This window comes from Zea mays, chromosome 5 (assembly GCF_902167145.1).
Source record: "Zea mays cultivar B73 chromosome 5, Zm-B73-REFERENCE-NAM-5.0, whole genome shotgun sequence".
NCBI classification, from domain to species: Eukaryota; Viridiplantae; Streptophyta; class Magnoliopsida; order Poales; family Poaceae; genus Zea; species Zea mays.
In genome coordinates, this window is record NC_050100.1 from 46,665,925 (window position 1) to 46,692,106 (window position 26,182).

The following is a 26,182-nucleotide window of genomic DNA, read 5'->3' on the forward strand; positions in this document are numbered from 1 at the left end:
GACGTACACGGATAATTCAGATTTCTATACACATGCAGCTCAATGGTTGTCGGGGGTAGAAACCGAAGAAATAGTCCATGGTGTGAACAAGTAAAGAGATGGACAAGACAGCCGCACAGCGTTGTGTCTTCATCCATGGTCATGAAATTCAAGGGTGAGGTGCGAAACACTCAACAGCTGGGTAGACAGCTCCCCCAACCAGATAAAAAGATATATAATCTCTCGTATACTTTCAAATATAACCGAAGGTAGTAACAAATGCATGAGATTTTCCCCAAAGCTGTTTTTACAGCAGTAACAACAACACTTCATGTCCAAAGATGATATTGATATTCAGGACAACATTATTTGGGCCCAGTTCAAACATAACTCAGAGTCCATTCAGCTCGGTGATACCTGACCCAACGCCATGCAAACATTTCAGTAGCTTCCCCACAATGTACTCAATAGCTAGGCTTGCTCTTTCTTTGGCTCCCAGGGCTGATACCTCGTCCAGTCCCTTTGTCCCGGATTCAAAGCATGCCCCTTGGAGTGGTAGATCAGCTCTTCACCCTCACCGGAGTAGTTCTGCTTGTGCTCTACAAGGTACCTAGCAGTCTTCTGGTTCAGCAGCTGCATCACAGGAAAAATAAAAAAGAATCCAAATCAGCTTAACCAATTTTGACTTTCAGATACTAATTAGATGTCACCTTGAAGCTCCTTGCACCAAATGAAATATACACCCATATTCCCTCAGGCAAATAGCCCAAAAAATATGGGTGACATAAAAATATGAAGTGTTTCCAGAAACCAAATTTTATTCATCTATATTAAACAATATCCCAAATTATCAATACTGGTGCTCAATTGTAAAGTCACTTCACACAATCAAGACAAAGAAATCAAGCACCGTTGCAAGCATGTCAGAAGACTGATGCATGAACACTATTCAGGAATTAAAGCAAATAACATGAAGGGAAACTTGCCTTATCCCCAGTGCTATCTGTGATGTGGTGCAGCCATCCATGCCATTCAGGAGGCACTTGGGATGCATTGTAGCGACCTTTCTCTGCATATTCTACCCACCTATGCCTTCCTGCAAAATTTACCACGATTAGTGTTCTAGTGTACTATCAAGGGCCAATGGCCAGCAATGCAAGTGACATTTTGCTCCTACAAATACATGCACATCAGTAAAGTGAAGCCCAAAGTAATAACAACTAAGGTATTTATCTAATAGGATCGATAAGAAAAAAGGTGAAATATAGTTGCTACTAATGTCAGTCTACTGCTTTCATGGTCTCAAGTCGAATCACGTAATAATTTCACAATAAAATCAAGAGAAAATTCTCTGTATGCCACTGCAATTTTGTCCAGTACCTTATTTGTAATCGCAAATGTCCTAATCCCTTCTATGCCACTCGGACACAATTGCTTCCCCTTCCATGTCATTGCCAGTGGCATAAAGGGTAAGAAAATTGCATGTCCTAATACCTACTATGCCGCTGGCGATGGCATTGAAGGGTAAAAAATTGCATCCGAGTGACATAGAAGGAATTAGGATATTTGTGATAGCAAATACGGTACTAGACAAAATCACAGTATACAAGGAAATGCCCCTAAAAACAACCATGGGACATCAACTACCAGAACAGAGTTTACTCACCGTACTGAGTGTCATGTAGTTTCTCATAGTATTTGTTTCCAAACTTGTCAACTCCTACAAGTGTTGCTCCAATATTGTGAATTTTCGTTTGCCTGAAAATAATAGTTGTGCTGACAGTTTGAGACACATAATCACACCCATTCCTTGAAAATGGAGGAACAGTTAGGTGACCACTTACAAAAGGTTCCCGTCCAGAAGGCATTTGCTGTAAATAACAAGATGTTAGAATATGGCAAAAACACATTTACATATGCATTGTAGAATTTAGCAACGTCTCCTAACCGGGGAACTCATATCAGGCATGACACAAACAATCCCAGGAAATAGAAAAATGTGACAGACAATTTACATGGTGACATTCCATCAGAAAAGTAAAGGATCATAAGTACAAGACAGCCACACGTTCATGGCTACTATTGATATTCATGGCCATACTGTGTCATTTTGAAGGACTCCAGGTGAAAGTGGAAATCGGTAGGTAATTATTGTTGTGAAGTGAGTATAGCCCATCAAGATTGATTATACTAATTATTGGCACATGGAGTAACAGATTATGTTGTTTTCACAATTAATATGACATAATTTGCAATGTCTGGTCAAGCAATTGGATCAGACTGAACACGTATGCACACCAGGAAGGAACTGCTATGAACAATGACGCTAGGTTTGCCAATGCCAAGTCTAAAAAAAGTTGTTCTACTATATACAGGGCTACATGCCTAGTCCATATAGCCTTGGACTTATTTCATCATATAAAAACTCGAGACATGCAGTATAATGCAGGAAAGGTGCATACAAGTGGGTATGGAATGGATGAATCTAACAAGCAGTGGCAAGCAATGAATCTATATTGTATGTGGCACACGAGCAAACAGACAGTTTAGTTGATGTATACCTGATAAAATGAATCCACGCTTGCATATGCAGCATAAGTGATTGTGTTATGCAGCATGAGTGATTGTGGTGCTATGAGAGCAAGTACTATCCTAGACAGTATCGTGGACCAAATAGCGATCCAAAGGTATGTGGAAGATCCCTACTTGTATTTTCCCCTGTCCCAGAGGCCAGAGCGCACACCGCAGCAATAGCCGAATCGAAACAAATTAGAAGTTGGAAAAGTAGTTCGTAAGATCCGCAACAAATAAAGAATACTAGCGGTGAGGAATCTATAAAGCAAGGTAAGAGAGGAGGGGTCTGAATCGAGATCGCAATCGAAATGGGGGACATCTGATCTGCGCAGGGAGAAGATATTGACGGGAGTGGAGGGCTTACAAGTATCCTTCGTCGCGGACGTCGCGGATGAAGTTGGTGAGCCCCTTCTCCTTGATGCCTCTCAAGACGGCACGCAACGCCGCCGCCATGGATACAGGGCACCGGCGGCACGACGACTAACTCGCCTGACCGGAACGAAGGGCGAAAAGGGGTGCGGTGCAAACTGGTCGCTGCTGCCTGCCTTGGCTTGTTGGCTATTCGGTCGGGTTCGGCTCGGCTCAGCCGTGGACTCCGTGCCCATTAATATACTAGTCACTCGTGGCGCGCGCATATGTAAGCAATGTAATATGTATAGAAATAGTATTATATAAATGTTTTTAATAAAAATAATTTAATTGAAATAGATGATAAACATACAAATTTGCTATAATAATTTTCTGGCATATGCTGTTGATTGATAGAAATAAAAAAATTATTCGATTTAAGGTTGTAAAAGTGAAGTACTAATGGTAGAGTATCGATAATTGAGATATATATATACATGCATAGATAGAAAAAAATGTGTGATGTAGCTAGGAATAAAAGAAACATAAGACTGGCATAATATTTATCAGTAGCAAAAGATGGCTGTCACATATTTACATCTAAGTAGGTTGTTTATAACTACATAGTAGCATAGTATATATCTAAGCAGATTGATCACAAGTGCATTGTAGCAAATGATGGTTGCCACCTATTTACATCTAAGTAGTTTGTTCATGACTACATAGTGGGAAAAGATAGTTTGAAGTTGCTGATGTATTATTTATTTGATGGAGCGATCATGGAGTCTTGGTAGCATCGCTGTCATTGAAAGTGCAGCTTGAATCAAGCTCCTTGCGTCTATAATATAGAACAGAGAACAAAAGTCAAATATTTATAAAATTAAATGGCATGTAATAGGATATTACTTTCCTAATAAATAAGAGAAAATGTATTTTAGTACTTATTGGCAAATTGTAAGCATGATAATTAGATTTTTTTTATTTGAGAACTTTTGTTTGAAGTATTATTGTAATAGGAAATTAACAATTTTTTGGTAAGGAGAGACAATAAGATTTTTAGCTATATAATAGAAAGAAATCTGGTTTGCAAAAAACAATAAAAGACTTGTGTAGTAGCATAAGCTGGTACTTTCAAGTTGATTTGATTAACATGCTGATTCTTAACATATAAGTGGTAGTATTAGTAGTGAAGAATGTAACGACATGAACTTGTAGTAGTAAACAGTAAGCACAATTAGTTTCTAAGACTATTATACTTAAATAAATTTTAGTGATGCTATGTACAAAGCTTATTGTCTCATAGACCGTTGTTGTTTATGTAAGAAGTGATATAAAGAATGGTATCTTACTTATGAAAGCATGTACATACTTAATCACAAAGTTGCTAATGAAGATTCATATTCATATTAGAAAAAATGTACAACAACATTAGGTAGGAATTATTGGAGGAAATTAAATTCAGGTAAGTATATGGCATTGAATAAATGGTAACTGGATAGCAGGGTCGATATCAATATCTGTTGCATCAAAATAAAGCTATACTAAAATATTCATGTATGATCGCTAGAAGAGATGTTAAAGTACTGATGTTAGGTAGTAAGAAGATGAGAGATCTGCAATGCCATCAGCAGTACTTAGATAAATAAAAAGGAAGTGTAATAAGAAAGAAATGAAAAGCAACACTATCATATTTTTAGTAACATAATACATATTGTTATTAAATAATTAATATTGAGAAGATCTAATTTTGCATTTAAAATCATTAATCAACAGAGAGGGGAAGATTATAGCTTCCCTATGTACATATTGTTATTATAATTAGATTTGTATTTGAGCAGTTTTATTGGAAGTATTGTTGTAATAGAGAGAATAATAGTTGTTTGGTAAGGAGGGACAATAAGATTTATAGTTATATAATAGAAGCAAATCTGGTTTGTAAAAAAACAATCAAAGACTACTTTCATGTGTCTAGCATTATCTACTTTTTTGGCTAGTAATTAGGTAATGTACATAGGTCTGATTGTTTTGAAAGGTATGAGCTAAAGTTGGTAGAGCAAACCTTTTTGGTGGAGATTCAAAAGTAGCTTTTGTAGGATTAGAGTCCTCTAAAGTGTTTTCTGGCATCTGTTAAGTAAAAATGAATGTATGTATTAATGTTTTTATAGATAGTTTCATTTTAATAGTACCATCCGAGCTTTTATTAGAGACTTACCTGTGGCCCCTTTTGTTTTGAAAGGTCATCCTTTTCCGAAGTAGAGGTTTGTGAGCTAAGATACGTTAGCACACGCTTGGCCTACATGCAGCAATTGTAATGATTTTTTATAAACAGATGTAATACAATGGAAAAATATATAGAGAGAAAATTGAAAGGGATTTTTTAATCTAAAAATATATTTATGCACATTATACTTTACATGAGGTGGTGAGTTGGTTGTCAGATTTGACATTGCTGTAGATGGAGACTTGTGTTCTTTAGCTGTGAGTTGCATTGGAGTGTTTGGATAGGTAATGTCCACATTTTCTTGTATTTGTGGCAGTAAAGAGTCTCTTCCATATGTTGCTAGAATTGATCTGATAAGGAATATCTTGCTATGGCCTCCATAAGATTCATTGTCATAAGTGACAACAAATGTAAATTTGAGGGAGACAATAGCTGCAATATCCGGTGGAGTTATTTCTGGATCTGCTGCAGAAGCTAAGAGTGAAGCTGATGATTTTCCAACAATTTTTGTAGCGACATTTTCGAAGCAGAACATATTTGCTTCAGCGGTTCCATCAGATGCAATAAAACTTAATCTATATCTGCATAATTGTGAGCATATGAGAAAAAAAGTAATAAGGGTAATTAGTGCCTTTCAGCAATTTATGAGCATTGTATGTAACATGGACGAAGCATCTAGGTAGTAATAGAGAATATTAAGTCTAGTGCAGGCCAAATATGTGTCAGATAGTGATTGTCTTTATGATAGTAAATTAGAGAGTATGTAATTGTATTTTTAAGCTTTGTAGGTAAAATTATATATAATATGTTGAATTTTAAGAAGAATCTCGTAAAGGTTTTGCCATGTACCAGCAAGAAATCTAGATGACACAAAACCGAAAATTTAGATTTAAAAAATACAACAATGGAAAATAAACCATATACAATAAATATCTCAAATCATTATTAAGTTCATATGCACAAACAAATTGTTAGATATGCACAAAGTCTGAAAACTACAATCTGCTCTTTGATCAAAGATTGCACAACATAGTGGGAAAAAGAGCATTGTTCGGATAGAGTAGATTTGTTTCTGAAATTGTAGTAAGAATGTTTTGTAGGTACCTGAAACAGTAGTCAATGGATCCACATTCGCGACATTGCATTGTCTTACGGTTCATTGCTGGTTTCTTTGGACATTTGGTGCATGCTGGATACCACCATTTATTTTTTTCAGAAATTCGAACAATAGTCACAGTGCATTCACAACCTTCTTTCTGAAAAAATAAACGAAATTTAATTTAGGTACCAATTTAAATTCATGGCATTATTGTTGTATCTTGTAGAATATATAAGTTACCGGTATAGTGTAGGGATCAAATTCCAGTAGTTCTTTGATAGTTTTTGTGTTGACGTTTTGGGACGTCAAATGGAACAATGTCGTCTTTTGTAAGCAGCGGCAATTGTAGTACCATTTCTTGTGTTGAAATCCTTTGACACAGAAGAAAAATATTAATTGTGAACAATGTTAATTGAACTTCAATTGTACATTTCTAATATGGTAATGTGCAGTAACTATAAAATATTTGATGCAAGGAATGTGGTAAGTATTAAATTTATGTATAGGCTAGAATATAAAGGTAGGAAACCTGTCATAGTATGGCAAGCTGCTCCACCATTGAGAACTATGTCACCTATATAGACGTAGAAAACATGGTAAGTAATGTTATGTGATGGATGCGGGTAGTAATATTGAATAAGTAAAATGGTTTGATAAGTAATGAAAACAGAGACCTTGATATTCTTTTGGTAAACATCCGACAAATAGAACTACAATTGGATTTTTCCTTTGTGGATCATAGACAGAATTATAGGAAAATTGTTCTGCCCGATTTCCCCATAGAGTTATCTTCATAATGTTATCACTGTCAAGTAATAGATATTTTGGATTGTTATATAACTTGGTGTCACATAGACAGTCTATGAACTTGATTTTTTGAGAAAAAAATGTTTGTACAAACCTGAGATCTGTGATGAATACATTTCTAATCTTAGAGGTTGATTGAGTGGGTCCAGAATATATCGGGTTGATTTTAGTAACCTCCTTGATGAGACCAATAACATCTAGTGGAATTTTAGAAAATAAAACTTTGTAATGGTTATAATTTCTCTGTAAATATTAGAAATATGGTAAAATGTAAAGAATGAGTAGAAGTGTAAAAGCACAATTGCAGGAACATACCATGGAATGTTTTAGCTTTTGGACCAAATGGGTCAATTTCATTGTATGGTGTCAATCGATAAACATATTGAGGAAATGTTGTTGGTGGTTCACGACATAGCTCAATTATAGTGAATTTTGTGAAGCATATCATAAAAGGAGCATCAACAACTTTGTAAGATGATTTTGCATAGATGACTCGAAAGCGCCTTATAATGTACACCTTGTTCACATTAATTAGAGGATTCTGCTCATCTACTATGTCGCTTGGAATCTCAGCATATATGCTATTTCCCTGTAAATAATGATTTAACATTCTATTAGCATTTGATTTTTAAAGTATATCTATAAAACATGTATATAGCAGATACAAATTATATTTGGGAGACATATATGTGTGATGGCATTTTTTTGTAAATATACTCTAAAGGAAAATTTGTTGTTACCATTGCATCTGTGAGCACCATATCTATGTGAAGTATTGGGCCATCATCTTTGATTCCCCTAAACTCCCATTTTCTATTCACTTGCACTTGCAATGCCGCATCTTTATCCTGAGGCGATAGATTTGAAAGTGCCTTGTATGTCATGCTGAAAAAGTGAAATCATAATATTAGCTGTAATGTTTGTATGAAATTTCTTCAACATAAGTATATTGGATCTGTAATCTATTTTGTAAATGAAGTTATAACTTATGTTCCTAAGTACAATCATGGGTATTATTTTTTTATATGAATGTAATGCTAATAATAAAATCTGTTATTTATCATGAGAGGGAAATAAGGATGGTAATTTTTTTAACATGCAATATGTAATAGTAATTCTTTGTGTTAGGAAATTGTCTGCAATGAATATAACTAATTATGTAAATGACCTTATTGGTTCTATAAGAGTAAGAAAAGTATTTACCGTAAAAGCGAAGATGTGAATAGTAGTCGCATGTAATGTAGTATGCATATGTAGAAGTATATATACATGTATCTATACATATATGTATATATATATACGTCTGTAGTTGTTAATGTAGTTTTTTAATATTGAAACGGGGGAATATTTCTTGATAAATAATATTTTTTGTTTCAGTCACTGCCTTCCCATTTTCATCTTCCACCAACACATGTAAACCCTTTTTGGATGTAGCTCGAGAGAAAGCAACATATAATTGGCCATGTGTAAACATTGGTTTTTTCAAATAGATTCCAACATTGGATAATGTTTGTCCTTGGCTCTTATTAATCGTCATAGCATAGCATACTTTAATTGGATATTGTCTTCTTTCAAGGATGAATGGCAGTCTTTGAGTCTTTAAGCAGAGAGTAACACATGGAATAATAATTTTTTCCTTTGTGTTGACCAACCATTATTTCGGCTTCTACAATCATGTTTCCTAGGGAGGTTATCATTAATCTTGTTCCATTGCAAAGACCTTCACTCTGGTTCATATTTCGTAATAGCATGATAGGAATACCTTTTTTCAGACATAATCGATGTTGTGGAAAGTTATTGCCATTAATTGAATTTAAGAACTCAATGGGATATAATAGGTCATAGGATTCATGGCTGTATGGGGTCTTTCCAATTTTATCACAACTGAAATATTCATGTGTATTTCCAGGAATAGAAGAGACAATAAATTCATTTAGAGCATCAACAGTTTCATTTGTAGTGCTTAGTATAGCTCTTTCCTTAAGATATTCAATATCTGTATATCTTTGCTGCAAATCTGGATATGTTGAGTCGACAATACATTCTATATTACCAGTTTGAGGAAGTAATAAAATATCTTTGGGCAACTGTATCCAGGAACTTTCAGTTTCAGCATTTCTTTTTGTTGCTGGTACATTTCCTTCACCAATATCAAGCAACCATTTACTGAATTCAGCAATTTCCTTTTTTGTTTCAATAGATGTGCTACTTGAGAGGAGCCTCATGTTTTGAGTCAGACTTATAACAGTAACAGAACCCCATAAATAAGAGTTAGAGACAGTTGCATCAATAATTTGGGAGCGTGTGCCACCTTCTATAACAGGCAATATTTGTCGTGCATCACCTCCAAGAACTACTACCTTTCCACCAAAAGGTGTTTTTTTAGCTTGTTCAAAATGTGGAGCTAGAAGGTCACGGAAAGTTTTGTCCAAAGCCTCAAAAGCAAATCTATGAGTCATTAAAGCTTCATCCCAAATAATCAATGAAGTTGATTTGATTAACTCGGCTAGCATTGTTCCTCGTTTAATGTTGCAGGTGATGGTTTCGTGTAGTTCACATGGAATTTTAAAACGTGAATGTGCAGTGCATCCTCCTGGAAGCAAAAGCGAGGCAACCCCAGATGAAGCCACTGTTAAAACAATTTTCTCTCTTGCTCTTAGATGACTAACTATAGCATTCCATAGAAAGGTTTTTCCTGTGCTTCCGTATCCAGAAACAAAGTAGAAACCAGATTTGTTGGAAAAGATAGTCTGAACAATTGTATCAAAAACATTCCTTTGCTGAATATTGAGCTGGGAAATGAGGAATTCAGATTCATCCAAAAGGTTATCAATATTATTTGGCATTTCTTCTTCAATTAGACGATTTGGTGTCCAAGTCTGTGCTCCACTAAATCGTTGTGGTAGATTGAAATCCTCTATATTACCACCACTCTTGTTAAATAAAGTTGTTAATTTATCTAGCAAATGTTCCTTTAGTTCATTATCTGGCATTTGGTAATTAGGACAATTAAGTGCCTTGCGAAAGTTATACTCTATATCATCAGCTAGAAGCCTCCAGACTTTTTGAAAGAATTCATACTCATTGCTGACCTGGCAATAAAGAAGCAAAGTGACAAATAGTTGTCGCAGCTGGTTGGGACTTGCCCAAGAAGCTGCTTCATCAAAGGCACTTAACCATTCTTTGTCATCATCAAGAAGTCCACGTGCTTTGCATGCTTCTTTAAATGAAGAGTAGACAATGTTGTTATAAGTTCGTAGACATTCATAGCTAAAGGCTCCTTTGACTATTAATAACAACATTCTAAGGTAGTACCTATCACCAGCCAATGGATGGACATAATACAAACGTCCTATCCTTTTCTCTCGACTTTTTCTAGGAAGCCAAGATCTACTTTTGTCATCCCACCTCCATTTTGTTGGGAAATCAGGATAAGTGAGGTTCCTAGCATCAGAATTTTGCAAATTTGTGGCAAACCATTCAGTTAACATAGTTCTTCGAAGGTATGTTTGTGAAAGTACATCGACCATGTTAGCTCCAGCACTATATGTGATGTAATTCTCATTGGGTAGGTGAACAGGCATTCTTTCAACAGATGGATAATGTCTGTGTATGTCATATCCAAATACGCGCCAGCATGAATCTTTATCACAAATATATCTACTATCAAGATATTCTTTAACTTCATCTCTTGTTTCTGTCTCATCATTATAGGGTGTATCTTCACCGTTTTGAACACGTTGAAGAAAAACTTTGCTTCGATCTGGGCCTTTGGTGACATATTTAAAAAGATACTTGATGAAAATAGTCTTGTTACACCATTCAACATTTATATGTCCCATGTATTTTTTTAGCAACAATAAATTTGAAGGTACAACATATTTATTATCAAGTCTGATGCCTGATTTCGTGACATATCGACCAGTATTTCTTCGTCTATAGAGAACAAACCCATTTCCATCAATGGTAGTTTCTTCTTGGAAATTTTTTGGGAATTTTTTGGTACATCTTCCATCTTTCATGCAAGGTGCATTTTTATTATAATCCCCGCAAGGACCATGTATCATATGTTCTGCAACCAAGATATATCCTAATGGATCAATTTCTGGGTCTGGAATTTCTGCGGTGATTAGAGAGTCTATTGATTCAACACTTGATTGAGAAGTTTCATTGGATACCCAAAATATTATATGAGCATGTGGTAAACCTCTCTTTTGGAACTCAATAGTGTGAAGAACTGTGAAAAACATAGGTGTAAACCAAAAAATTTAAAAGGAATATAAATAAATGACAACTAAATGATAGATGTTAGTGAAAAGGTACCTGCAACAAATAGCCCAAATATAGATCCAGATCTAATGTCTTGTAATAATTCATTGAGTTTTAAATTGAAAACTCGTACAATGACGTCTGATCTATCGGTAGGAGCCTGTCCAGGCTCAAGGCTTTTAGTGATTTCTATCCAATTTGGATTACACGTGAAAGTGACAAAAAAATTAGGAGGTCCATATAATTTACAAATAGCTAAGCCATCATGATAATTTTGAAGCATATATTGTCGTCCTCCGACATGTGAAGCTGGAAGAATTACTCTTTTTCCCATTTCTTCACCGTTTATACAGCCACGACTAACAGCATCAGATATTCCTTGAATACTTTCCATTCTAAGTTTTGTTTGATTTTGAACAATATATTGAAGGCGAGATTCATCAATAGCTGGGCGCACATCAACCTTTGCTTGGCTTGATAGCAATCCATAGCATAAAAAGGGGTTTGGCTGATTTCTTCTATAGTGAAATTGGTAGCAATAATATTCTTGCATAGTCATGTGGCAACGTTTTGGTTTGTTAGCCAGATTTACTCCATTATATAGAACACCAACTTGAAACCCTCGTTCACCAAAAGGGAATAAAAGGGGATATTGCAATGCCATATATGCCGGGTGCAAAGAGGAAATACGTTTTAATTCTCGGCTATGTGTTTCAATGATGATATCTCGCTTAAATGTATCCAAAGAGAAATCCCTAACAACTAACAATGCAAGTTCATCAGTTGTTGGTAGATTGTATTGAACCGAGTCACCTTCTTTTGCACCTATTATTCTAATAATGAAATTTTCGTCACCATATTCAGCCATACGATCCCTGGCCATTCTAAATGTTTTAGCAAATGGATTGCATTCATCTAGCATTTTTATGAGTTCCTCTATAATCGAAGGATCAAGAACTTCAGTGGTCATATTGTTTGAATTGAGACATTTTAATCTGTTTTGCACTTCATTTGCAGTATCATATATGTAAAGTTGTAAATATTTTGGAGATGAGCCATCACTTGGTAAAAGAGAACCAATTCGGTGATGAACCTGGCCACATATTTTGAAAAGTGGAGGACCACGACCATCATTCATAGTATTATCGATTTGTGCACCCATGGATGTAAAAGCAAATAAACAATTGTACTGGCGTATGCTTCTCATAAATCTTTTTGATATTGAATCACCGTGGAACTTAGACAATGATGCTAATGGCTCAGGTCTAGGTGTGTAAGAAGGAATTGATAGCTTTCCACCCTTGCAACAATTATAATATTGGACAATTCCATATCTATTACTGGAATTGCGTTCCGCATGCCAAAATAAAGCATGGCAATGTTGGCATTCATAGTCTGGTGTTCCAAGATGGGACCTATCTCGATATGAAGTTGTAAGATGCATTTGTTACAATATATGTCGGTGGTTGGTTATGGGAAGAAAAATAAAAAAGTGTAAAGTTTTTAAGAATACTATTCCCATACCTTTAAGGGCATTTATATATTCCGAAGAGAAATAAACACTGGTCATGGGTGTGTTAATGCTATGTTTAGGTCCTGCGCAGCAATTAATTAAATCAAAGACTATGATGTTAAAATACTATGAACTTGGTTTCAAATTTTTTTTGGCTCAGTTACCTCTGGTTAGCAAACGTTTTTGTTCAAGTGCCCGCTTTCGATTTTGGCGTGCAAGTGTGGCATTCTTGGATACTACAACATTGCAAATATTTTTAGGAGTAAACATAGCAGTTGATGCTGACTGTTGTATTATTTCAGAGGACCTGTTAGAAGGTGTGTGATTCTCGTTGCTCATGGCCTGCATCTCAGAAAAAAAATTTGACTGAATTTTTTTAAAATTTAGAGTAGTTTTCTAGTTGTACCTATGTAGTTTATGTCTTTTTTCTCTTTTATTTGTATATTTAGTTTGTTAATAAGCTTACAGTAGTAGCAAATGCATATAAAAATTTGTGCTAATGTATTCCGGGCAAATATTTAGAAGTTAGCTAAGGTCGTGTTTCCTATCCAATGATTAGGATTTAATGTGAATTTGTAAAAACATAACAAATTATTAAGCAAAGGATCATAATAACTGAATATTCATTTAAGTAAACCACACTGTTTATGGAAAAGGATTATATAATGAAATGTAACTTTATCAAGCATTTTTTTCTCTGACCAGATATGTAGAAGCTAATGCAGCTCTCTATCTTTTTTTTCCCAAACCAAATATAAGGATTTACTGTATATTGAAATTAGCAAAGCTGTGAGCCGTAAATCCATGGACAAATCTGTACTATACATTCAAAAAATGAATGTCTTATCCAGTGGTAATGCAGCAAGCACACAGAATGTTTAGAGTAAATGTACAAAGCAATAGATAGTAAAGCACACTGTTTATGAAAAGGATTCTATAATGAAATGTACCTTGATGAAGCAGGTTTTTTCCCTGACCAGATATGTAGAAGTTAATGAAGCCCTTCCTTTTTCCAAACCAAAGATAAGGATTTTCTATAAATTGAAACTAACAAAACAGTTAGCAGTCAATGCATGGACATATATGTGATAAGGTACTATAGATTAAAAAACGAACGTATTGTTTAGAGATAATGCAGTAAGCACACATAATGTTTAGAGTAAATGTGCAAAGCAATGGATAGTTATGCAAAGAAGAAATACGTAATAGTACCACTAATGGGAAAAAGTTATATCGGAGGACACTATTAGGAAATGGAATGTATAATCAAATATTTCTTGATGAAACAGATTTTATTTCCCTGAGCAAATATGTAGAATTTTATGAAGCTCGTGCTTCCAAACCTAAGATTATAATTTACTGTAAGTAGTAAATGCACAGTCGATTATATGGTGAAGTAGGCAGGATGGGGAAAAGATTAGTACCACTACACACCCAAGTTATAATTTTGTATCAAATTATATTAATAATGACATAAAAGTAAGCTAATAGTGAGAGCAGATAGACATATGTATTTGGGAAATGTAATTAAACGGATGACCAATACTTGCATTGGGAAGTTATCAAATGCAAGCATACAAAATGTTTAGAGTAAATGTACAAAGCAATAGATAGTAAAGCACACTATTTATGAAAAGGAATCTATAATGAAATGTACCTTGATGAAGCAGGTTTTCTCCCTGGCCAGATATGTAGAAGTTAATGAAGCCCTTCCTTTTTCCAAACCAAAGATAAGGCTTCCAAACCTAAGATTATAATTTACTGTAAGCAGTAAATGCACAGTCGATTATATGGTGAAGTAGGCAGGATGGGGAAAAGATCAGTATCACTACACACCCAAGTTATAATTTTGTATCAAATTATATTAATAATGACATAGCAGTAAGCTAATAGTGAGAGCAGATAGACATATGTATTTGGGAAATGTAATTAAACGGATGACCAATACTTGCATTGGGAAGTTACCAAATGCAAGCATACAAAATGTTTAGAGTAAATGTACAAAGCAATAGATAGTAAAGCACACTGTTTATGAAAAGGATTCTATAATGAAATGTACCTTGATGAAGCAGGTTTTCTCCCTGGCCAGATATGTAGAACTTAATGAAGCCCTTCCTTTTTCCAGACCAAAGAAAAGGATTTCCTATAAATTGAAAGTAACAAAACAGTAAGCAGTGAATGCAATGATAAGGTATCATAGATTAAAAAAAAATGGACGTCTAGCCTGTGCAAATAAATCAATAAACATACAAATACTCGATCTCTGCTATAAATGCTTTAATTTGCGCGTGCTACGATTCCCGTGTAGGTTAGTTTAGATCCTGTGTGTCATTTGTGTTTGGTGCTAAAACCTCGGAGGAAGCACCAGTAGTATTGCAGAACGGGAAGTTACCAAGTGCGAGCAAATAGACAGACATCCGTTGGATAAAAGACATGTATTTGCAAACCCTAATAGTGAGGACACTCAAGTGCAAGCAGATAGACTAAGATCTGATGGGGAAAAGACATTTATGTATTTGTGAACCCTAATAGCCAGGACACTCGGTTGTACGATGCTATGTTTAGGGAAAATAGATTTGTACCTGACGGACGTGGCGCGGAGCAGCGACAACTCGCTGTTGTTAATGCCGGAGCCTAGAGCGGTGGAGTCGGGATCTTGAAGGACGCGACAGTGCAGTGCGAAGACGCACAGTCGCGAAGACAGCGAGACTCGAAGGTCGCAGCGGTGGAGCGGGGAGCCAGAACCAGGATGGATGCGCGGCCACGGAGACGGCCACGGCCAAACTGGGGGCGGCGGCGTGGTTACTCAGCTTTTGCAGTCGCGAGCCGGCTGATTTATTCGCCGTCTGGAAGCCTCTGGTAGCGGCTAGCGGATACAGAGAAATAAGAGCACGCGGCGGAAGGCAGAGTGGAAGCCTCTGGTAGCGGCTAGCGGATACAGAGAAATAAGAGAGACGAAGCGTTTGGCAGCGGTTGTGGATGGTGTTTTTTTGCATCCATTCGTTTCTTTCTGGACTCTGGAAGGCTCGCGAGTCCCCGAAAGTATAGCAGTCTGGACTTTGGAGGCTCAGTCCCATCGTTGGATGTCGATCGTACGGAAGAGATTTAAAAGCCTACATGGATACCCTAGATACGCTTCTTTGCTCCCTGGTTTAATATATAGAAATGTGGGCTGAGCTCTACATCCTTTACTTATATGTCTTTGTGAGCTGTCTCGTCAAATTTAGAGTAAAAATGAGCAGATAAATAATAGGATATCAATTGATAGACATATAACATTTATCCTTTAGTGGCTAGATATTAAACATAAATGATGTGTTTGGTTGTTTGGCCCAACTCACGACCAGATCCTTTTGAAATAGGCACATCATATTTGGTTGTCTGGCTCAACTTGAGAGACTGGCTGGGACGGGCCATAGCTGACTCTGTGTCCTGGCCGATCGAAACGGAGATAACTCGCTTCGCTTGCCGGCCTGGACTATGCTCGCCCGGTAAAAATATGCTAGGGTTCACTCGCCTCTTTCTCGTCTCTGGGTTCACTCGCAGCCGCAGCTGTGGCTCTCATCTCTATCGTCGTGCTCACGTGCTCGTCGTCATCCTCTCTCTCGAACCTTGGTGACGACATCGCGCCCGCAAACGATCTCGCGCGACTCTCACATCTCCCTAGTGTTGTCCTCCTCATCAGCTTCGTGAAGTTCTCAGGTTAGTCCCTCTTTACATCTTCTAGTTAGTTCCCCTCTAGATCTACTCTCGATCGGTTCTCCGATTACTGATTCACCCACTGACAAGTGTCTCTCTCTTAGGGAAATTTAAATTTGATTTCTTCCTTTCCATGTATTCTAATTCTTGTTGCTCAGTTAAAGTTAGGGTTCCAACAATTCCCCATCATTTGATGTTGTGATGTATCGGTAATATCCAGTGGCTGCGAAACGGATATGTGCCCTCCTTTTCCCCTCTGCTTCTACCTTTTCCCTTCCTTAACATTTTTTTCTTTGTTTTCCTTTTCATGTTGCTGCTGGAATCCACCAAATAAACGTCTTCTTTTTCAATTCTCAACTTTTTTGGCCGCTGTATTGGATTATCAGGAACGTACACTACCTTCTCTGATATAATATTAGTGTCTGTTTATTTTTCTTTGTGCTTCCGACAATATATTATAGTATATTACCTCATCCGTCCACGTATGTGTAATAAAGTAGATAGAAAGTTCAGCTTTCTAAAATAGGGAAAATCCGCAATGTGTTTCGTATTAGTTTAGTGTGAACATCTGATCGTCATCCACCATAACAAACCAAAATATGTTGGTAATCATTCACCATATGCACGTAATGATACACAACCATTCTTTTCTTTAAAGAATTCCTGAACGGTTAGTAATCCATATGCTTTTCCCAATTAGTCTTTTTTGAACGAATTCCTGAATGGTTACTTATCCATGTGCTTTTTCTACAAACACAATGTGCTACACTGTTTCATATGTCTAAATTTATGTTTAAAGTATATTTATATTATTTCCAAATCTATACCTACAGATGTAAAATGATGTTATGTCCTTATTCTTGACTTAACTGAACTTTTCAGTGATGTGCTTGATGAACAACCTAAATTTTGGTTTATAAAATGATATCATGATTTTATGTTTAGTTGAGTACATGCTTATTTGTGATGTACTGAACTATACATAATAATAATGTGCTTATTTGTAATGTGCTTAACTAAGCTAAATAAGAATCTGCATGTTTATTTCTTGACTTAACTGAACTTAACATGTTTGTCATGCTTGTCTTGTTTAATTTAATGGATTATGCAACTAGCATAATATATGTATTATATTAAGTAGCTAGTTGTTGTTCTTTTCTTCTCCCCCTCTTACCTTCATATGTTCCTATTTTCCTCTTCCCTTACAACAATCTTATTGTTCCTCTTTTCTTCTCCCTCTCTTTAGCCTCTTGTCTTGTTTAATTTAATAGATTAATGCATTATATTATGCAGCTACCTTCATAACTATCTTCTTTTTATACTATGCAGCTAGTTAATGCATATTATTATGCAGCTAGTTAATGTATTATATTATGCTGCTACCTCCATAACTCTCTTCTTTTATTCTGATCATTTTTAGTGATGAAATTATTTGAAGTCTGAGCTTAGGACCAGTTTTCAGTGATGTCTTTTGTAAATTTGAGCAGACCACAATTTTTCAGTGATGTTTTTTCAATCTTAGCATACCACAAATTTCTAGTGATGTTTTTTGGTTCAATTTGAGCAGATCTCGATTTCTCAGTGATGTTTTTTCAATCTGAACAGAGTACAATTTTTCGGTGATGTTACTGTTGGGGGCCTTCGTCTTCCGAAGGTTCTCAAAAACATGATTTAACAATGCTTTCCAAGTGTAACACGTGAACAGGTACCTTCGGACTTGGGTCAAAACCATATACGATGTGAAAGGCGTGACCGAGACGAAGACTGATACTGCTCCGAAGCTACGCGCAAGGGAGCTTCGGCACAACGGCGGAAAAAGGAACCGACTTAAAGAGAAAAAGGCTATCTAGTCCCCATTAGGTTGTCCGTAAGTCAATAGAAAATATGAAGGGCATGAATGTAAATTTACACAGGCTGCGCCCTGTGCCTATAAATAGATGAACAGTACCCCCGTACTGTTCACGCTGACTTGTACTCGCTCGTGCATCACGCTTGTACTTTCATCTTCTGTCAAGCTGAAGGTATAAATGTAATTCAATATTGTTTCTGTTTATCCATGATAATATAATAAAGATGTATTAATAATGTCATGTGATTATTCATGTTATCTTTTATATTTCATATGCTTCTTCCTTCATTGACATATACCGCGCTCTTGAAGGTACACCCTTCATGACCTTCGTCTGAAGATCATTATATCCTAAGGGAAATAATGCTTCGAAGGACGAAGGACATTAACCTTTAACATTTTGTGTTGCCTTGCTCTTGATTCATAGCATTTGAGAACAAGTCCTCAACATTGGCGCCCACCTCCGGTGAACTCATTCGACCACCTTCGGCAAGCACTGACCTTCGTCATGCCGCCGAAGAAGATAACAGCGCCAGCGGTTGCTGCACTACAGCCACTGGACACGAACCAGGAGACTCTCTCTCTTCGAGAGGCTCGAAGCCAGAAGAGAAAGGCCACTAGTCCAACATTCCAGGAGGAGGAGTTGGACCAAGAGATCAGGTACATGAAAATCATCCATCAACAAGTGCAAAGGAAAAAGGAGAAGATGGCTCAACTGGCCGATCTTCAAAGGAAGATCGATGAAGCTACTGAGGAAGTGCGTCAACGTGCTCAAGATGACCAAGACCGAAGGCCCCAACACAGGGAGCTTCGTCAAGAGGGCCTATTTAACGAAGATGGATGGTATGATGATTTTAGTCATGATACCTTTACTTTTGATGATGCTTCTCCCTTGGCAGCAGAACTGCAGGCTACCCCATGGCCTCCATCATACAAGCCACCTCAGCTCCCCATGTATGATGGGCACTCAGATCCAAAGCAGTTTCTGATGAGCTACGAAGCAACTATATCTTCATACAGGGGCAATACCGCAGTCATGGTGAAGTCCTTCGTCATGGCAGTTCGGAACGTAGCCCAGACATGGTATTCTTCTCTTCGACCAGGGACAATCACGTCGTGGCAGAAGCTCAAGGATATGCTGGTTACCAGTTTCCAGGGCTTTCAAACGAAGCCAGTCACAGCTCAGGCCCTGTTTTAGTGCACGCAAGACCATGAGGAATACCTTCAGGCGTATGTTCGAAGGTTCTTGCGACTGAGGACACAAGCGCCCACAGTGCCCAATGAAATTGTCATGGAGGCCATGATCAAGGGTCTTCGGCCAGGACCTACGGCTCAATACTTCACCAGAAAGCCCACACAGACTCTGGAGAAGTTGCTTCAGAAGATGGATGAGTACATCCGGGCTGACAACGACTTCCGCCAAAGAAGGGAGGAAGCTTATAGTTTCTCTGAGATGACCAGGGGCTTCGGAGGAAGAATCCACCCGAGGCATATTAGGTCGATCCACAGCTCCAGTCAGAACGACGACAAAGGAAGCCAACCTCAGAGGTCACAATACACCTCACAATCTTTGGGGCAATAGCAAAGCTCTTTCAGACCGCTAGCTCCAAGGGGAAGAGGCGCTAGGGGCTTCGGAGGAAGATATGGGGATCAGCCTAGGAAGATCTATTGCTTATTTTGTGGTGAGGACAAGGGTCATACTACAAGAATGTGCCAAATCACCATTCAGAAGCAAAAGGAGATCACAGAAGCCGAAGCTCGGCAGAATCAACCGAAGCAGGTCTTGCACACTACTTCGTGCCACTTTCCCTACATATCAGAATATGTGGGCAATCATCCTGCAGCTTCTGTTGCTTCGGCTAGCCATTCACAGGCTTCCTGGCCACAGCTCCCACCCCCACCACCACTACAATCGACCTATTCCCGAAGTCAGCAGCCAGAAGGGCGCCAGCACTCCCAACAGCAACGTGAATTCAGGGAGAAATCCGAAGCTTGCACAGTCAACAGTACTGTGCTAGAATCAAAGCACATTTATTGAGTGATATACTACCTCTGAAATACTTTTACGTTCTATGTCATTTTGTTTTTCAATAAGGAACAAGCAATGTAAATCTAGTTTTAAATTCTTGTAATGATTTTGTTTCTATTGAGATGGAATATATCTTCTTCACAGAATTACGAAGCTCAAAAACTGCCGAAGCTACCAAAAAGTCGTTCCTAAGGGGGCGCAGCGTAAGTTTTGCCGAAGCTACAAAAAAAGTCGTTCCTAAGGGAGCGCAGTGTAAGTTTTCTGCTCAAAAGTCGTTCCAAAAGGAATGCAGAGCCAAATACCGCCGAAATATAAGACAAAGAAGTTCAAAAGACGATCCTAAGGGGATGCAGAACTTATACCGCCGAAATAGACGACGAAGAAGTTCAAAAGACGTTCCTAAGGGGATGCAAAACTTACACCGAAAAATAAACGGTGAAGCCGAAAAATAAACGACAAAGAGATTCCAATCGTTCCTAAGGGGACACAGAGATTGTGTGTTTCAGTGTGGGCGTGTGGGTGTGGGTCTTCGGCATTAACATCATTTTTTGCATCATATCATCACATCATCCCGCATAGCATCACATCATACATCATATCGCACCAATGACACGAATTGAATACGAAGTCGATCTTCGGAGAATGCTTTGTAAAAATCAAAATGTGCTAAGGCACAAAGTAAGCTGAGAAATACAGTTTCATCAGCTCTGTTGCAAAAGAAGGGATCCATTGTTTACGAAGCATGGATATTTTTTCGAAGCATGGATGTTTTTACGAAGCTTGGATATTTTCACGAAGCATGGATCTTTTCTTTACGAAGCATGAAAAGAAGGGAAGGTGTTTTTTCGCCGAAGGCTCAAAAACGGTATGTATATAAAGTTTCATGCATCGCAAAGAAGTGAATTACAAAATAATTTACATATTAGATTCAAAGATATACACATCAAATATTACAGTCTTGTTACAATAAAGCTACATTGACCATTTAAAAATGTTTTTACAAAAAGTGCTAGTCTTCTTTCAGGATCTTCTCCGCAACTTCATTTAGCAATTTATTGACGACTTCGTCAACAATAGATTCAACCATATTAATGATCTCCAGTGCTTCCTTCGTTTCTGGATCGACTAGGGGATCGAACGGTTCCGGTGGCGGAGATAATTCAGCTACAGTGGAAAAATTAATCAGTCCGAAGCCACAAAAACAAATTCCGAAGCTGAACATCAAAAGATAGTACCTATACGTTTTTCGCGCTCTGCAGCTTCTTCAGCTCGCCTTGCTTCTGCTTGAGCGTCATGGATGTCCTTTTTACTTTTCTTCATAATTTCATGAGCCATCTCTCGGCCACCATTCACCCAGACATCATTATAGAATTTTCTGCCCATCAAGGTTGCTTCAGCTGAAGGATCCTTCGTGACATCTGTGGAGAAGGCAGCTTTGGCCTGGGCCATGGTCTTGATGTGATCGCATCCCGCATTCTCTAAGATAGCTGAAATCCCCCGTGCACCGGAAAATGCACAGACATCCCCGCGATCACTTAAGATTTCTTCGAAGCTCTCGGCCTCCCCACTTATCCATTCAATAACACCTTCAGGGTCGCCTCGTATGAAGTTTTCTTCGGTAGAATAGGCGCCCACGTTGGCGAAGCTAGCTTTTATTTTCTCCACGCAACCCAAGGATTTTTCAAAGCATCTTTCCTTGGATGTGTGAAGTTCTTCAACAGTTTTCTCTAAATGGTTTTTCCAATATTCGCTAATCTCTCGGTTAGCTTCTGCGAGTACGCATTTTTCTTTGGCTTCTGCCAACTGTTTCCGAAGGTCTTCAATTTCATTCTTTTGGATTTTGGCCTGAGCCTTGAAACTAGCTTCATCTTCTTTCACTTTGTTTACCAATGAAATCAAGATTTTGTCTTTTTCAAGACCTTCGTTTCTTAATTTGATTACCTCTGAACGAAGGTTGTTCAGAACCATCATATATCCTTCATCTTCAATGTTTTTCTGAGCCCTAAGCGCATTGCTAAGAATTAAGCCGTGCAAGAGGAGGACAAAATTAAGTATAGCAAATAAAATATTTCGTTTTTAAATACAAAATTAGTTTTTATACTTTTATGCTATTGTAAGCTAGGCTGTCAGCAAGTTCGTCCTTCGAAAGAATCGAAAGACCGTCTTCGAGCTTCGGGAATCCAATGCTTCTACCTATCTCCCGGCAAACGGATATTTCTTTATTATCCGGGAGACAGTACAAAAAATCTTCTTCACCACTGCCATTGAACACTAACGCCCCCTTCGAATATTTCAATTTATGGGCATAGTGTTGCGCTTCTAACATCTCTTCTTGGGATAGTACGTTTCCTGAAGCATGACGAATAATGTAATCAATACTTTTGTCCAACGCTTCGGGACCAGGAGCTTCGGTTTTTCCAGTTGCAATCTGGTCTGTTGATTTTTCTTTAGGGTCAGCATGCTCCATCTCGGCGGGCACTGAAGGCCTAGCTTCGGTTTCAGCTTGAATTGTTGTAGCTTCGACTTCTGCCTGCTTCGTTTCAGCTTCGGGTTGCGCCTTGGAAGCTTCGGCAATTTTTCTTGAAGGAGCAGGACTCAAGGTTTTTGCTGTTTCTAACACAACATCTAGCACATTTGCCATCCTTCTCCTCTTAGGAGTTGTGGCAGAACCCTTTTGTGCCTTCGGCACTGTTACCTCTGTTGAAGGGCTCAAAATCTCTGGCATTTTTATTATTTCTTCAAATTTTGACCCTTCAGCCTTATCCTTATCAGCCTTCGTCTCAACTAGCTCAACTGAAGGTAACTTCGGCATTATAGCCGGCTCTTCAGTCCTCTGCGCAGGAGGAACAATTTCTTTTGTTTTAGCAGCCGAAGAGGTCCCTTCGCCAAATTCAGGTATCACGGCCGGTTCGATGTAACGCGGTCGGTGAGTCAGAACCTTCATCTTCTTGCCCTTTGGCTCAGCTATGATGAACAACAATCTTTCTCGAGTGATGAACAACAATCTTTCTTTTTACCCCTTGTCCTCGCAGCGGGTAACAATAGTCAAGGTATACGAAACCAATAGCATCAAATACTCTGTTCAACCTTTTCTTATTCCGACCCCCGAAGGCTGTGGACAAGGCATTGTCCTCGGTTTTGGAATATGCTCCAAGCAGTTCATCACTTGTAGCTTCGATACACTCCAGCCAGTCGTCGTTTGGTTCATCAAACTTATCCCCAAACCTGAATGTATACTTTAGCCGGACCAAACCACCTTCGCTAAAGTTAGTGATGGTCTCCTTCGGCATTTCCCAGCTTTCTACAAGCGGCCATACTCTGAATGCTATATGTTCTTGAATTAAATCTCTTTTGCCAATGAAGGAGCAAACAGTACTGAAGGCCTTCTGACACGCTTCGGCGGCGTCATCAATTTCGACCTTCGGCCTTCGGAGGCCGAAGCGGGACCAGATGGGGCGCATAATGATTTCTTTTATGTCTTCCCTCGTCTTTAGATCATTCTTCACATAAAACCACTCTTCCATCCAGGCCTTGGGCCATCTTTTCCGAAATGTCGGCATCGGGTGGCTTGCGTTGGGGCGGGCGATAAATCCATAACAACCAAAGTTGTTGTGGTACTGTTCTTTACCCATGGCCTTCGTCTCATATAGAAGTTTGTGCATACTGCAGAAGCACTTCGCGCTTGTCTCTAGCCCTTGACTCCTTACTGCCCAAACAAAAATCCCCATCCTTATTATGGCTTCGGGGGTGATCTGATGAAGGAAGATTTGGTAGGTCTTTAGCACTTCAACTACAAACTTACTCAAAGGGAACCGAAGCCCAGCCTTGAAGAAGCTTCGGTAAATCACAACTTCGTTCTCCTCAGGGGCAGGGACGTTGTTGTCTCCGTCAGCCCTCACAATAGACATATCCCGAAAGTACCTTCCTCTCATGTTCTCAAGATGACCTTGTTTGATGGTCGATTTTCCGAAGATTGAATGACTTGGCCGCCAAGGCCGATCCTCAGAATCCTCATCCCCACTTTCCACATCATAGCTATCGCTGTCACCAGTATCTTCAGATAAGCCTTCCAGTATCTCTTTAGTAATTTTCTCTGTGTTTGTTTTTGCCATCGACTCAACAAATCTAGCAATATAAGGATTGAAAGGGAAATGTGCCCTTGGGCCATTTCTATAATGTTTTGGTGATTAAGTGTCCAACACATATTAAGTGAGTTGATTATGTGCCAAACAAGCAAGAAGTGCAAATCATGTAACAAGGTACGTTTCTAGACTTAGTATATTATTTTGAGTACTAACATATATTGTCTAAATGCTAGAAACAGAGAAAAGAAGAAAAGAAAAGAATTGCAAGTGACTTGGCTGGGTGCAGCCGAAGTCCAGCTCGGCTTGGCACACCGGACTGTTCAGTGGTGCACCGGACAGTGTCTGGTGCGCCATGCCAGCCTCCGGTGAACAGGCCACTCTCGGGAAAAATCGGCGGCGTACGGCTATAATTCACCAGACTGTCCGGTGGTGCACCGGACTGTCCGGTGAGCCAACGGTCGCCAGCGCAACGGTCGGCCGCGCAATCTGCGGGCGACGCGTGGCCCGCGCCAACGATCGGTAGGGGGCACCGGACTGTCTGGTGTGCACCGGACAGTGTCCGGTGTGCCAACTACCCCGGAGTGGCAATGGTCATCTGCGCCAGAAAAGGAAGGAGATTTGCACCGGACCATCTACAATGACTGTTCGGTGGCGCACCGGACTGTCCGGTGCGCCACTCGACAGAAGGCAAGGATAGCCTTCCTTGTTGATCTTCAACGGCTCCTAGCTGCCTTGGGGCTATAAAAGGGACCCCTAGGCACATGGAGGAGCTACCCAAGCTTACAAGAAACATTCTAAGACTCCAAGACTCCAACTTCACGCATTTGATTCTTTAAGATAGTGACTTGAGCTCCATTTGAGTTGTGAACTCCGTGCGTTGTGTTTTGAGCTCGAGTTGTGACTTGTGTGCGTGATTGTGCCGTGGATTTGAGTCTTGTGTGTTGCTCTCCCCTCCCTTACTTCTGTGCTTCTTTTGTGATCATCATTGTAAGGGCGAGAGGCTCCAAGTTGTGGAGATTCCTCGCAAACGGGAGAAAGACTAAGAAAGGAAAAACCGTGGTATTCAAGTTGATCATTGGATCACTTGAAAGGGGTTGAGTGAAACCCTCGTCCATTAGGATGCCACAACGTGGAAGTAGGCAAATGCTACTTGGTCGAACCACAGGATAAAATCGCATGTCTCTTGTGTGCTTTCTCTTTGATTGTCTGTGTTCACAAGAGCTCGTTTCAAGCTACTTAGCCGTTCTAACTTTTATAACTAAGTTTCGTGGCTATTAGTGTTGAATTTTACAGGATCACCTATTCACCCCCCTCTAGGTGCTCTCAATTGGTATCAGAGCCGTTCTCTTCATCTAAGGGACTAATCGACCGAAGAGATGGATCCTAAGAGAAAGGGGATGGTGGTCAACGACAAGGAGAAGGAGTCCCTCTTCAACGAGCCAAGGGACGACAAGCCCACTGACTCAGGATCGAGTCACAAGAAGAGGGACGGGAAGAAGAAGAGGCGCATCAAGAAGATCATTTACTACGACAGCGACGCCTCCTCTTCTTCACCAGTCTTACCGCATTTGAAACCAAAGGGCTCCCATTCCCAACAAGGAGAAAGGGAAGGCCCCTATGGCTAATAGTGCTCAAAGGAATCATGCTTTCATTTATAATGATAGAAAATTTTCTAGGAATGCTCATTATAATAGGAGTTATGATCATAAT

General features: G+C 38.8%; 2 protein-coding genes across 2 annotated transcripts; both read right to left on the reverse strand.

Moving 5' to 3' along the window:
• Positions 1-212: 212 nt before the first annotated feature.
• LOC100192845 (putative NADH dehydrogenase [ubiquinone] 1 alpha subcomplex subunit 12) lies at positions 213-3,067 on the reverse strand. Its single transcript, NM_001138035.1, has 5 exons — positions 2,918-3,067; positions 1,824-1,850; positions 1,646-1,737; positions 966-1,075; positions 213-612 (listed from the first exon to the last, which is right to left on the reverse strand). The coding sequence occupies exons 1-5, from the start codon at positions 3,004-3,006 to the stop codon at positions 451-453; spliced, it is 480 nt and encodes a 159-aa protein (NP_001131507.1). The 5' UTR covers positions 3,007-3,067; the 3' UTR covers positions 213-450.
• Positions 3,068-5,019: 1,952 nt separating this feature from the next.
• LOC111589305 (uncharacterized) lies at positions 5,020-6,356 on the reverse strand. The gene is made up of 3 exons (XM_023300114.1): positions 6,227-6,356; positions 5,316-5,703; positions 5,020-5,194 (listed from the first exon to the last, which is right to left on the reverse strand). The coding sequence occupies exons 1-3, from the start codon at positions 6,280-6,282 to the stop codon at positions 5,102-5,104; spliced, it is 537 nt and encodes a 178-aa protein (XP_023155882.1). The 5' UTR covers positions 6,283-6,356; the 3' UTR covers positions 5,020-5,101.
• Between the last annotated feature and the right edge of the window lie 19,826 nt (positions 6,357-26,182).

What these genes read in the sequence shown, in the direction of transcription:
- LOC100192845 (NM_001138035.1), bottom strand. Translation starts at nt 3,006, where the DNA reads ATGGCGGCGGCGTTGCGTGCCGTCTTGAGAGGCATCAAGGAGAAGGGG. An exon ending in GTCCGCGACGAAGGATACTT is followed by an intron (nt 1,851 to 2,917) that starts GTAAGCCCTCCA and finishes TGTTATTTACAG; the next exon opens with CAAATGCCTTCTGGACGGGA. An exon ending in ACTACATGACACTCAGTACG is followed by an intron (nt 1,076 to 1,645) that starts GTGAGTAAACTC and finishes TAAATTTTGCAG; the next exon opens with GAAGGCATAGGTGGGTAGAA.
- LOC111589305 (XM_023300114.1), bottom strand. Translation starts at nt 6,282, where the DNA reads ATGAACCGTAAGACAATGCAATGTCGCGAATGTGGATCCATTGACTAC. An exon ending in TCCATTGACTACTGTTTCAG is followed by an intron (nt 5,704 to 6,226) that starts GTACCTACAAAA and finishes ACAATTATGCAG; the next exon opens with ATATAGATTAAGTTTTATTG. An exon ending in CAACCAACTCACCACCTCAT is followed by an intron (nt 5,195 to 5,315) that starts GTAAAGTATAAT and finishes TGCTGCATGTAG; the next exon opens with GCCAAGCGTGTGCTAACGTA.